The sequence below is a fragment of the Acanthochromis polyacanthus genome, chromosome 23, assembly GCF_021347895.1.
Source record: "Acanthochromis polyacanthus isolate Apoly-LR-REF ecotype Palm Island chromosome 23, KAUST_Apoly_ChrSc, whole genome shotgun sequence".
Classification (NCBI taxonomy): domain Eukaryota; kingdom Metazoa; phylum Chordata; class Actinopteri; family Pomacentridae; genus Acanthochromis; species Acanthochromis polyacanthus.
In genome coordinates, this window is record NC_067135.1 from 15,414,511 (window position 1) to 15,428,829 (window position 14,319).

At 40.8% G+C, this 14,319-nt stretch overlaps 1 protein-coding gene across 1 annotated transcript; it reads right to left on the minus strand.

Annotated features, from left to right (window-relative positions):
• Positions 1–83: 83 nt before the first annotated feature.
• On the minus strand, positions 84–7,063 carry si:ch211-237l4.6 (uncharacterized protein LOC446130 homolog). Its single transcript, XM_051944103.1, has 3 exons — positions 6,827–7,063; positions 1,306–1,401; positions 84–1,215 (listed from the first exon to the last, which is right to left on the minus strand). The coding sequence occupies exons 2-3, from the start codon at positions 1,388–1,390 to the stop codon at positions 1,043–1,045; spliced, it is 258 nt and encodes an 85-aa protein (XP_051800063.1). The 5' UTR covers positions 1,391–1,401; positions 6,827–7,063; the 3' UTR covers positions 84–1,042.
• Between the last annotated feature and the right edge of the window lie 7,256 nt (positions 7,064–14,319).

Consider the following 14,319-nt stretch of genomic DNA (forward strand, 5'->3'; position numbering starts at 1 on the left):
TAGTGTTTTCAGTCTATTTTTGTTCACAAGCCTCATTCAATGCTGCAAAAACATATTGACCATCAATAAAAACACAGGAGACATTTCAATACAAATGTTTTTTTTTTAATCTATTAGTTGTAAATGAAGATTTTGACCTTGTGGATTTGAATCATTTGTCTTTTTTGGGACCAACATTTACATTCTTGCCTGCTTGTTATCAGCTCAGACCCCTGTTCATCCTTCAAATCTGCAGTTAGGGTTTCCTAAAAAGTCTGAATTTTATTAACAACCAAGACGTTTTTTTAGTTAAAAAAATATTAAAAGCATGACTAACAGAATGCATAAAAGAAATCGAGTTGCTGTGCAGCTCAGTTGACTTCATGGGTTTTCAAAAAGGAACTAACTCGAAGCAAATCAGCTGCTAAACATCCTCAAACTGTATTCTACACAATGTCAACATGACTCTTGTGCAATCAGCCAGTTAGAGAGTGATTCCTGATACATTTCACTCTTAGCTTGTGGTTTTTTGTTTCACAGAGCAGGGTTAGAAAATCAGCACAGTTCTCGGTTTTTGGAACTGATTCAGTCACTTGTGATACTTGTGACACAGATATAATTACACTGTGAAGCCCTCTTTAATGCCATCCATGATCTAATCAGCAAGTAGTTAGAGATAAAAAGAAATGCAGTTTAAAAAAAAATGTAATGCACTTATTGGTAGTGAATGCTGTAAACAAACTATCTTGTCTTCCACCTCGTGAGTATGTCGGTTCGGCAGTAAATCCACCCTGTTCAGTCTCATGACATCTAAAAACCAAGTCTCTGTCAGTCTGTTTTCCTCCGTCCCTTGTTGAATCTGATTAACCATGAAGAGTTCTGTGTGGGCGGCGAGGAGCAAGAGGATCAAATACGACCTGCAGCTCTGCACAATAACCGTTGATCGCATCTAAAGGTGACGTTAGATGCATTCGCTCAGCTACAGGCTCCCCAGCTCTGCACCGCGGCCTCCAGGCAAAAACAGGATGGAAAACTGAGTCCGTTAAGCTCCTCTGCAGGCTTCTCAGTAGGTGGCGTCCACTGCGTTGATGTTGCTGTCCAGCTGATGCCTGAAGGACAGCCTGGCCTTGGTGGAGAAGTAGATCTGCGAGCCCCGACTGAGGCTCCCTGCTCCTTCGCTGTCGCTGCCCCAGGATGTTGTGGAGGACAGACGTGGTTTCATCTCCTCAATGGGAACTGAGAGGTGAAAGAAAGTCGAGCTTCAAGAGGCTGTGCTATCATGGATCTGAACTACAGTGCTTTTCTTAGAGTGTAGCTGCTTCTCACCTGCTGCTGGGGGGCACTGTCTGCTCTTGCAGCGCTCTTTACAGCGTCTGTAGAAGGGAAAACACTGCAGCATCTTCACACCCATGACAGAGCCGCCTGAAGAGAGAGGAGAGTAAATAAATGAGTCATTTTGATGCACAGAGTCCCCTTTGAAAAGATGAAGCAACTCTCAGCTCCACCAGTGACAAACATGGCCTTAAATATGAATTCAACTGTGTTAAACCAACTTCCCGACACTTCATCTGCAGCTCACGTTTAAGCTGCCTTATCATTGTGACACCTTGTCTGCTGACAGTTCCTTGTCTCATCTCCAGGTCACAGTTTAATGGAATTATGATGCTGCGCTTCAGCAATGCGATGGCTTAATGCAAGCTGACAGTATCGGTGAATGGCACGGCGGCCCAGCAACCAGCCACTCAGTCAGTATTTACCATCCTGCACACCGTGTAATCCTGGAAAAGGACGTCAGCGCACTCCAGCAGCCAGAGGAGCCGATAAGCGCTCTTCTAAGAACCAAACAGATTACACAGAGGTGATCTGATGTAGGCAAGTGGTAGCTAATAGACACGCAGGTCAAAACAGCTGTTTTACATGAGTAATGGAGCACCATTCCACCTTGACCTGTCCTACTGCAGATCTGGACCAAGATAAGACAGTCACATTTGTAATTTCCCTGAGGATTGCCTGTCTATCTGTGGCAGCGAGTGGCGACATAAAGTGAGAGCCACACACCAGCACAAGGCTGCATTTGAGAATTTAGAAAGAAGGAAAAAAAAAGGTATTAATTTTAGTCTAATCAGGTTAAGAAATGGGTCAGGTGAAATGGAGCAGAGGGAGGTGATGGGCATGAACAGTAACTGTGCAGGATTTATTCTTTTATTGCGAGTTACCTCTATTTCTATAGATAACAGGAACATCAAGAACCTCATAAACTGTTTATTGAGCAGTTTATAGTGTTCTTTCATGTAACCACTGGCATAACACACTATATCAGCCAGAGAACACACTACAGTGTATTAGAACTGAGATTTGAACTGGTAGATACTCGCTCTACTTCTTATCCATGCACATTATTTGAAGAAGTATGTTGTGAAAATTAGATTTAAAAAACAAAAGAATTGGCCAGATGGGTGGCTAGCTCCAAATAAATGCAAAATGACTATAAAATGAGACAAAAAACAAGCAAAAAGAAGCAAAAAGGGTGAGTAAGAGCCAGAAATTAAGATAAAGAAATGCAAAATTAGACCGCAAAACCACCACAAGTGCTCTACTATGGGTTGTATCGCACCGATAGAGAGGTTTCAACATGTCTGTGAACATGACTGCAAAAAAGTTTGATACGAATCAAAGCTTTTTATTAGTCTGCAAAGGAATGGCGGAGCTATGTGACGATCGGTGTACATTTGTTTATCTGTCTGTTGGCAACATTACTCAAAAACGGATTTGGATGACATTTTCAGAGAAGGTCAGAAATGACACAAAGGACCAAGTGATTAGATTTTGGCAGTGATGCAGCTTGCAGTCTGGATCCACGGATTGGTTAAAGATTTCTGTATCTTTGTGAGATAGCGACACGGCGTTATATAACTATGACAACAAGTGAACACTACATCAGCTGGCTGCTGATAATCACATGATTGTGATCTACTACAAATCCACCGCTGTGGACTTATCGGGACTTATCAGTCGGAAATGATACAAGGTACAATTGATTAAATTGTGGGGGTGTTTCTGAGTCCTATCAACTCCCGCCGCTCACTACATGTTTAGGTCATACAATTCAGTATCCGTACATAACGTACACATGCATAACACACGCCTGTGCTCAGTGGAAGGTCATTCTGTTTGTGGGTTCATCTATATTAAATGGGTGAGTGCTTTTCTTGTTCATTTTGTTTCATATTAGTTCCCAACTCCTTCATCCCCACTCTCACCCAACCGGTTGAGGCAGATGGCCACCTTTCCTGAGCCTGGTTCTGTCGTAGGTTTTTTTCCCCTTCCTATTCTAGGGTTTTTTTTCATTCCTTGCCACTGTTGTTCATAGGGAATCCAAGGGCAACTTTGGATTGTTGGGTTTTCTGTCCTCTGTTTGTAATTCATAACATCTGTACCTTACTATGCTAAGTGCTGTGAAATGACATGTTGTGAATCTGCGCTATATGAATAAGATTGAATTGAAACTAATTGAACACATATTAATGTATCGCAACAAAAAGAACACACTGCGTCTGCACCTTTAAACATAAAATAAAGTGCACTAGTGCACTTTTTTCAAGTCAAACCATGCCACTAGTGCTATTGATGTTCACGTCTATAAAAACTGGACTTTCACTGTGGCTAACCTCTTCAGTCCATTACTGTTTCCTCACCTGAAACTGAGATAAACCGCCTGCCTCATCAGTGAGATGGGAAAGCCCTTCTGGTGTGATAATCCACTGAGCCCCATTGTTCACTCATCATAGAGGCACAAACTTTAAACTGTGATTAATGTTTGTGCCTCTCTGATCAGTGAACAATGGGGCTCAAACATGAATCTGTGATTGCGACATAAAGGAGGCTTTCTCCCTCCACTGTTTACTGCTGATTCCTCCTGCTGGACTCAGTGAGGCTGTGTCATGGAGATGTGACGGCTCGCACAGAGCTGCTGCAGCACATTACAGACAGACCTGGAGGAAGATGTGCCCACTAAGTGAAATTTCACAGCCACAGCAAGAGCCAGTTCCCCTCCTCTGTTTCTTACCATCTAATGCACCTCCCTCCTCTGTTCCGCTCAGGTGTGGCTCTGAAACCCGATCCATTCACAGACACAGTGAGTCCATTATGTTTAGGTCAATTTAGAGGTTCTGCCTGCCAGATGAGAGCTCACAGTATAGCAGTGATTGTAAAGAGGAAAGAACAGGGACACACTGACCAGGTTTCCCCCCCCTCCTAGTTTCCCACACAAACACACACAACATTAAGGTCTTGGTCAGTGGTGAGGAATTTTGGGCACAGATCATGATTGGCTGTGGGGCTCTGGCAGCACACAACAGGCTGGGAGCCCGGAGGAGAAAAACAGCCTCAGATGGCAAACACATAGACTCACAGAACCCAAAGTACTGACCACGAAGGGGAGGAGGGAGGAAGGAAAAGCAGCAGAGGCGAAAAACAAAACAGATAGGTGTGATGGGAAAGAAGAACAAGGGCAAAAAGTGGAAAAGGTGGGCACTGTTCTGAACTTGACCTCTTTTCCCTCCATGTTTTCCTCAAGCCAGCTGGTGTTTACATGCACTTGCAGCTCCTGAATAACGCGGTTTTTCTTGTTCCATCAGTGGAGGCTCACTGATGGAGCCGAAAATTGCACAATGCCTCCAGAGAGGGCTTGTGGCTCATGACTTAACGCCTGTGTTGCCTCACGTGTCGCAGGCTTTCATAATTTGCAGTGCATGTTTGTGCATGTGTGCATTTACAAGGTAATTGGATGTGATAGTTAAGCCACCTAAACACGTTCGTTTAGAGCCAGTTTCCCCCCCCAGCAAACCTCACCAGACCCCTCAGTCATCCACACTCTGCCCCTTATCAGCTCTGCAAACAATGTTACCACAAGCTGCAAAGTACAGATGCTGACAGTAGAGTGATAAAAATCTTCCCACACGTTCACCATTCCACCCTGCTGCCTTTTTTTCCACTCAGTCCCTGGAGCTCCATGAAAAAAGTGCAGTCCTGCGTCGCTGCCCTCCACACAAAGCCTCACACAAGCATGCCAGACTGGATGACGCACACATGCCGTGCATGTATACCTGCACAAGCGTGCGTGTCCATTAATAGCAGCATACAATCCGCTTTCATTCATATTCATCAGAGACAACGGATAAAGCAGCTTTTAAAGTGTTTCCGCTGAACATCTGAGGCTCTTGCTGCTTTCTACTTCACCACAACTCTGAGCCACGTGTACTTTTTACTTTAACGTTTATCCGAGTGCTTCTAGAGTCTTACTGTTACATTAGTTTACTTGAGGTGAAGCTGTTGAGATATAAGTGTCCTACCTCAAACGGCTGCGTGTTTAGATTCATCTTACAAGTGAATGAATCAAATCGCTGAAGGATGTTGGTCTGCAAAAGTTTACATTTTATAGTCTAGGCACAACTTGCAGATAAAAAAAAGTCTGTGCTTCTACTTTGAATGCAGAAATTTAGAAACTGTACAAATCTTATTAGGGTGGGTGTGGCTAAATCTTACTTTTTACTTTATTTTTACAACACTGCTCACAAAGTACATGCCTGAAAACTAGAACAGTGACAAACTGGTACAGCTTCCTCGCTTGATCCAACATGATCTGAAGTTTCTCACCTCGTTAATGAGTCCATATGGGGTATAATATTTGCTAGAAGACTCATCATGTGCAAAATAAGCAGCATACCAATGAAACATAGTTTCACAGAGTAGTATTCTGAGTGAGCTGGTGTGCTAGAGCTACAGTGAGTGGTGGAAGGGTGGAGTACATTTAAGGTATTTTATGGCAGAAACAGATTACTTTTATAGAAAAAAAATGTAAATATGTTATCTTGATACACAAAAATCATTTTTGGGAGGGTTTAATCAATGCTTCGATAAGACTTCAATGCAACCTAAATGCAAATACAGCTAGCTATTTGAGATAAGTCATCTTTTTTGTGAAATTCAATTGGAAGTTAAAATGTTCTAATGCTATGCAAAAAAATGAAAATAAAAATACTCTCCACTTTTTCTCTGTTAATTTACATACATTCCCTTCCTTGTGAGTACTTTAACCTAAACAAAGAGCAGTAACTTTTCATTGATCTATTGGCTATGGTATTGTTTTGCAAAAAGAATACACCTTTGCACAATATTTGCTCATCTTTAATGCCCAAACTTGGCACCTTCAAGGTATTTAACACACCATGTACTTCCTCTGGTACAGATTAGAAGAGTGTGGCGTGCTCGTGCACAGTCGGAGGCCCGTGTGCACGCGCAGGTGGAAGGTTGAATGAAAAAGCTTTGCCAGACAGGCTAATCTGAGCTTTCATCCAAAGCACTGGCCATCACTTATCTCGCTGTCTGCATGAATAAACTGTCTAAGACAAGCTTGTGTTTACATGTTGACCTGCCAGGAACAAAAGGGGAAGATAACATTAGAAGCCAGAAGTTGCTGATGAATCCTGATCCTTGACGACGATTAAAGTGGAGGGCAGTTAACGAGAACAATGGGTCACCTATTCAGGCGTGAAGAATAAAGTTTGACAAGTAGTTTTCTGTAACAGTAGCTTTGTACAAGCCCTCAGCATTACCAGACTGTGTTATTTATAATCAGGAGCCCTCCCACTGACACACCTCCAAATCCAAATCCATAAAAACAACCTCACACTTCAACAGAATGACAAGAGAAGCTTACATATTAAGTTTTGTATTCCTCTACTATCCAAACCTTTATTTTTGCCTTGCTAAACAGTTAGAAATACACTCCAGAAGGCTGCAATCTCACAAAAAAACCTTGCAATCATGGTAGAATGAGGTTACCTACCTGGTGGAATAGACTTGTATAGGCAAAGAAAGTGGATATCTGTTGATATTTGTCCAGCTGAAATGCTTTTATTCACTCCTCATCTGCGTTCCTCGTCGCTTCTCTCATTAGAATGTGGTTCAGTGTGCGTCCTCGGAGCGCTACACGTCCTCAAACCTGCGTCCTTATTGGCAGTATGGGAAGGTTTCTGTGGCGCGCAGTGCCTGAACTTTAAATAGCTAATCCCCGGAGCATGGTGAGTGGACACGCCTGCTTTCTCCCTCCCTCTCTCTCTCTCTCTCCCCCCTCCCCGCGCAAAGCTCTCCGCAGTGACTGTGGCGCACGCATCCCACGTAGACCAGCTCACTTCCTCCTGCAGGCTCTGCTGTTTTGTTTTGCCTGCATCTGCATGGAGTGGGAACACAAAACTGATCGGAAGTAGCTGTTTATGGTGTAAAAATGATGACAGATGAAGTTGCAGGTGCACACCGATGCAAGTCACAATGAGTGAATTAAGGTGATGATAGGTTTAAAAGTGATTCAGTTTGCCTATGTAGGAACTTCTCTCTTTTCTCTAGTTCCTCTTTAGAGAGATCACAGCTCAGTATTATCGAGAGTTCATCCTTTCCGCTTTGGTTTTGCTGCTCACAAATGAATGATCCTGTATAGTTTATTTATTATTACACTTTCTCATCTAGATCTATGAACAAAAATGACACCAACACACTTTTGACAAAGGAATTGTGTCATGAAGAAGAGAAGATGAAACTAAATTTTGTTCCTAAATGGTGTAAAAGCAAAGGCAAGAAGGTTGGGATGTCGGATTTTGTACTTTCCCTTTAACCCTCCTGTTTTCCTGATTTACTGGCACCAAAAAAATATTGTTTCCTTGTCTGAAAAAAATCCAAAAATTCAGCAAAAAATTCTCAGAATTTTTGAAAATTTGCAAAACCTTCAAGAAGAAAATTCCAATAATTCCTTAAAAATTTCCCTTAAAAGTTTTATTTTAAAAATCCCCCACATTTGGCAAGAAAATTCTTGTAAATATTTTCAAAAAATGAGTAAAATTCTTCCAAAAAAAATCCTAAAAATATGTAAACTGATTACATACACATCAGTAAAACGTCTAATATTTTCTTTAAGAACATTCATATAGAAATCAACCAAAATCCAGCGAATTTCACTGGATTTTGGTTGATTTCTATATGAATGTTCTTAAAGAAACATTTTTAACATTTCTTTTTTCCACCGAAAAAATATTAAAATATTTCCCAAAAATGTTAAAAACTTGGACATCAAGAGTTTCACTGTGAAAATGTATTTTTTTCCCACATTTTCAAACTTTAAAACATCCCCCACAATTTAATCAACTTTAAAACCCGCAGGATGACACAAGGGTTAAAGGTGGAGTCTGTGATTCTGGAGAAAGCTCCTGCTTTTTGGTATTTAGCATATTTAGACAGCTACATGTACCATACTGATGTTCTGCTTGGTCTGCATGCGTCATGAAATTCTTATGTTGTGCATAAAAATCTGTCTGCATTTTCAGTCTCCTAGAGAGGAAGAAAAACACTCAGGCTTGTTTGCATCTCTTTAAACCAAGTACAAACATCTTGAGCGGTTCTGAGCAAAGGACGCAGCTTCCGTGTTCCTTCAGAATAGTGAATGGTTTTGTTAGAACATCAGCATTCAGGGAGACAAGGTCTGTCATTAAAATGGATATTGCATGGGGAAAAAATTGCAGTGGTGTGTTTCTGCACAAATCTTGGACAAAACTTGACATTTTCGGTGTCGTAGGATGCAGCCTGGTGGTTGTTGTTGTTGTTTCCCATAGCGAAGAAAGCAATAATTGGTTTTCAAGTTTACAAGCAGTTGGTGCCTTTGACTCCTAGTGGCTGTGCAGACACGGTTATAAAAAATCGGAAGGTATGCGAACTTCATCTGATGATAAAATTTGGGTAACTCAGACCTTACTAGACCCCTCATTTACTTGCAGGGGCATAAAGCGTAACACCAAAAACTGTTCAAAATTGTTCACAAAGAGAAAGGTGTCACGAGAAATGCACTTTAGTAACGTCACAGATGAAAATGGAGAGTTCAGCTTCATCTTATACAACCTCCAGCAATGACCTACTTCTAGGTGCATGCCACCTTCTACCATCCTAGAATTTTTAGAATAGGATCCAGTAGTTCAGGGGTCACATACAGCACAGTTTGATCTCAAGTGGCACAGACGAGAAAAATCATAGCATAAAACCTGTAAATTATGTATGTTTTAGTGTGAAGAAGAGTACATTCTGAAAATGTTCACATTTATGAAGAACCTGAAATTTCTTCAGAAAATAAGTTTAATTTCAACAACATTGCGCCTCAGTTTCTCATTTACGCATTACAACTTACAGATCACAGAGTATCTAAGGGGACAGAAGACATGCATGTGGTTCTGTTCATACAACAGTAGGTCGTGTTGCTCCTTATATTGAACACAGAAAAGCACACAGGAAATTTCTACAGGACATAGCAGTTACTTACAGACTGGACCGTAGCATTGTGTCATAGCACAGGATTTCTGGAGAATTTAAAGTTATTTTTTGGCCTTTTTATAGAGGACAGTAGAGAGAGAAAGTCAGGAAGCATGGTGAGAAGAGTGGAGGAATGATACGCAGCAAATGACCTTGGGTCGGACTCAAACCCATGACCCCTATAGCCCCTGTTTATGGGTCGCCCCCTCAACCAGTTGAGCTCCCGAGGTGCCCTGATTTCTGGAGAATTTAGAGCTTCCCGGGTGCTTGGATGTGTATAAAAATCAAAACACCTCAAACATCCTACAGTGACAACTTTAATATCAGCTGTGATGAATTACAAAGGTGAGGATGACTGAGGATCTTTTTATACATTCAGTCCTCGTGCCAAACATTTGTTTTAAGCCCAGTTTGTTTTCCTGGCTCGTGCACAGCTGGCACGCTGGAAGTGAGGACAGTGGCATGACTATAAATATGAATACGAGTCGATAGGACTACAGTTTACCCAATCAGATCTGAATCGACGCTGACGTGTAGTGATTGGTATTGCGGCTCATTTCTGCGAAACCTGCGCAATGTTTTGTCATCGTAGTGAAAGAAATGCAAAGTTAAACAGATTGTAGGCATAACCTTCTTGGGAATTGGTGCTTTCTAAGAATAAAGTTGTGGCTAGATGTTGCTTCTTGAGTCGGACAGAGTTGGTTGCCTCTATCAGTAGCTGAATTTGTCGTGGTACAAGCAAGTCCATGTGTGTCATGTTGTGAAATGAGAAGATATGGAAGATAAATTAACATATGGAGCCAGGTACAGACAGATGAACAAAGAGGAACTTGGCCCTCATAGGCCTGTTTGAAGCTTTTATTGCTGCTTAGCTTTCTGGCCTGAATTTAAGGCTTATTGAGGGCATTTCACTGGTTGCAGGGATTTGGTCTGGTGGAAATTTACCCAGATGAGTTCTCAGACTGACTCAGAGCCTGGTGCTCTGAAATCACCCAGGAAACAGTCTGTGTAGCAGCAGGCGCATTTCTAAAGCCGCTCCTGCACTGTGAACTGCAACAGGGACTTGTGGAAATGAATGCCAGCTTTGTTCAGCGCAAAGAAAACACATGCAGATGAATATTTACATGTAATTAGATCAAGTTAATTACAGCTTGGACAGATTGTGTTCTGTGGTTTGAATAACAAAAGCTTTTTCTAATTAAAAACCACACAGATACGTTGAATTTGGCTTTCTTTGTACGCTATTAGTGATTATTATTATCATTACCTGCTTATTGTACTTCTGTTCTAACATCTCTGTTAACCCTTGTGTTGTCCTGCGGGTCAAATTGACAGGTTTTAAAGTTTGAAAATGTGGGAAAAATAACTTCTGGTGTAAACATTTTCAACATTTTTGGGGAATCTTTGAACATTTTTTGGTGGAAAAAAAAAGAAATGTTAAAAAAAAATGTTTTCTTTAAGAACATTCACCTAAAAAATCAACCAAAATCCAGCGAGATTTGCTGGATTTTGGTTGATTTTTTGGGTGAATGCTCTTAAAGAAAATATTATAAGTTTTATTGATATATATGTAATACTTTTTAATTTTTTACAGATTTTTTCAGAAGATTTTTACTGATTTTTAAAAAAAAACGTTTGCAAGAATTTGGGGATTTTTTTTAAAATGAATATTTTCAGGGAAACTTTTAATTTTCTTCCTGAAGGTTTTGCACACTTTCAGAAATTTTTGGATTTTTTTTCAGACAATGAAACAATATTTTTGGTGCCTGTAAAAGAGGACAACAGGAGGATTAAATTTACTCCTCCACATCTTCATGGTGCAAAAATGGGAAAAGTTTGCCTTTTTGATTGTGTTGACTTTTAATTAGCATAAGTGGGGGGAAAAATCGAATTAAGAAGTGATTTCAACTCTAAATCCTGCATTTTCCTCAGTTTTATTGTACCCTTTTTGTCCCATGAGACAAAACACAAAAACGGCTGCAAGGAAAAAGTGAGGTGGATCTTTTATTTGGACTTCTTTGGACAATATCTCAGTCATCTGTGTGCTACTGACATGGTACGTACACACGAGCAGATTTACACCTATGGAAATGGGTGAAGGACAGGCGTGCTTTGGCAGGACATTGTCTCTAATTTTACATCTGCTCTGTGTGGATGATTAACAGCCAGCTTGGTGTGGAATTCTAGTTGTGAATCAAACATACTGATCATATTTGTGTCATGGCATTAAGCAGGATTTGAAAGTCTTAAAACTTAAATGTCCATTTCATCAGCAGAAAACTGTGAAGTGTCCCTTTTCTTGCTTGTCCATCAGACTGCCAGCTTGCACAGAAGTTCTTGCCATGCCTTTGCAGAGCGTCAACTGATCCCCCTGCAATGTCACCTCAATGTACTCACACTCTCATTCCTCTCCTTGTAAGGTGGCAAGTGTCCTTGGCGGTGTGCTGGTGGGCTGAATATGATTATGAGGCAACAGTGTAGCTTCCTGTGGGTCCACCAGGAGGCTCAGATATCGGGAGCCAAACCACTCCCGCTGTCCCGCTGGCCTCAAGTGCCTCACTGATATCAGACACTGTCAGCTGAGGGATAAACTTAATAGTGAGTGGAAACTGGCATTGTCATGATACTGACATCATCCCTTGTGAATTCTGGTGCCAGTGGTAATTTAATTCGCTAGTGCCATTGCTCCACTGGCTGAGAGAGAGGAATGCTTTTATACAAGAGAGAAGTTCACATTTAAATCACAGCGTCAAAGTGTCACAATCTAAAGGTAAAAAAAAAAAAAATGTAGAAATGTGGATGCATGTATGGAAAGTGGAAAAAGAACATAATTTGCTGCTTAAGCAAGGACACAACTTGAAATTGAATTATGCACGGGGGGAAAGCTAACTAAACTACAAATAACCAGGATAGGTGTAGATATGTAGATAGTGTTTTAGTCAAGAGTCAGATTTTTGGCTTCATTTGATTTGTCAAAAAATAAAATTCTGCAATGAAGCTTCACAGCACTAAAGTATTTCAGTTAAAACCTCAGAATTATATAAATTGTAATTACCAGTAATGACCAGTAGTTTCAGTCTTTACAGATGTTCATCACAGTCCAAAGCAGGAGAAAATGTACTGGTTTGACCTTCTTATACACTACATGAATAAGGAAAGTGTCTTTATTTGTGACAAAGTCTCAGGTGGTGAAACAGGTTTAATCACAAGATTGTGCCAAACTGTCCTGGAGCAAGAAACTGAACCCAAAGTTTCCCAACCCAAGCACCTTGCATGGCAGCTCTGCCACTATGGGTGTACAGGGCTTTGTAGGAAAAATGTGCAAAACCAACAATGTCAACCATTTACTGGAAGCCAAAGACAACAGTTGGCGTCGTTCAAAAAGTACTTCCCATAAATGGATTCAAAACAAAAATGAAACAAAGGTTAGCAGCAATTCCTCATACATAGAATGATTGAATACATGTTTTATTTAAAGGGCTAAGAGTTTGATCGCTCCTTCAGGTCTCTTTAAACCACTATGTCAGGTTTAAACATCCAAACAGATTTCTCTTACACTACACACTACATCGCTCAAAAGTTTGTGGTCAGGTCACTCAGACAACTTCATGTTTTCCAAAACCACACTTTTATTCTAACATAATTGCACAAAGGCTTTCTAATCATCCATTAGCCTTTCAGCACCATTAGCTAACACAATGTAGCATTAGAACACAGGAGTGATGGTTGCTGGAAATGTTCCTCTGTACTCCTATGGAGATGTTCCATTAAAAATCAGCTGTTTCCAGCTAGAATAGTCATTTAACACATTAACAAAGTCTAGACTGTATTTCTGATTCATTTAAAATTAAAAATTAAGGACACTTCTAAGTAACTCCAAACCTTTGAATGGTAGTGTAACTCTGGTTTCGTATTCAGTCATTTTTTGTATGTGTGTGTGTTTGTGGTTTAAATATCTGACTTTAAAGGCTGGATATCTCTTTGTATTAGTATGCAAAGGGAGAATGTTGTGTTTACACACTGCTTCAAGCTAAAAACATAGAAATCTTCAAAATTTCAAATGAAAAGAAGCCAAGAATTTAAAAATGCGTTGTATATATTTAACATTTTCCTGTCTAATTCTTTCCTCTCTTGTTAATAATTGCACCACAAACCTAGTGACAGGAAATATAAATTAGCTTCGGCTGTAAGTGTTGCGAGGGAATCTTGGCAGCTTTAGGCAGACAATCCCTGGTTTAAATCCTAGGAGTGCTGCTGGTTTCTTTTGCAAACTTATATTATGTCATTATAGAAGGTTGTGGCCTTGCGTTGCATCACAAAAGGAGGATTACCAGAGCAGAGGAGCTGCATGTCGTCTCGCTGATGAGTTGCGTAAAACCTCTCCAGCCAATAACTTCAGAACATAAAAGTATGCAAATCAGACACCACATGAAGAGGTGTGCAAACAAGCCCAAATGGAGTCACTGCGGGATCAAACCAGTCTAGATCTTCGTTCCCAATTACATATTTCACCCTCTCGTCACTTCCCTCCTCCCTCAGACCTCTTGACATTCCCACCCAGACAGCTTGTTGGTTCTCTAACATGCCTGCATGTGTCTGTGGAGCTGGGACTGACTGGCTGAGGTTGCTTGAGGCTAGTTCCAGTCTTCCCCCCCTCTTATTTCTGCTCAGCCTGCTCCTCCCTTCATGCTTTTACACTTACACGTGTTTCTGTGACAAGCCCTGTTTATATTTCACCACGCTCTCAGTGATTGCATTAATCTTTAAGGGAAAAGCGGTCGAATCATAATATTGTTCTACACATCATGCAAATGGACCGTTAATGCTGGATGCAGACAACCACAGGGCAAAGAGTAGCAGCCTTTTTACTCAAACGTTTTGGGCTGACACCGAACAGGACGAACAATCATTTCCACAAATTGTTGCAAAAGCAGGGAACAGTGGAGGCAATTAAGTTGAGATAAAAAGGTTTAAAATGTACAGGTTGACTGG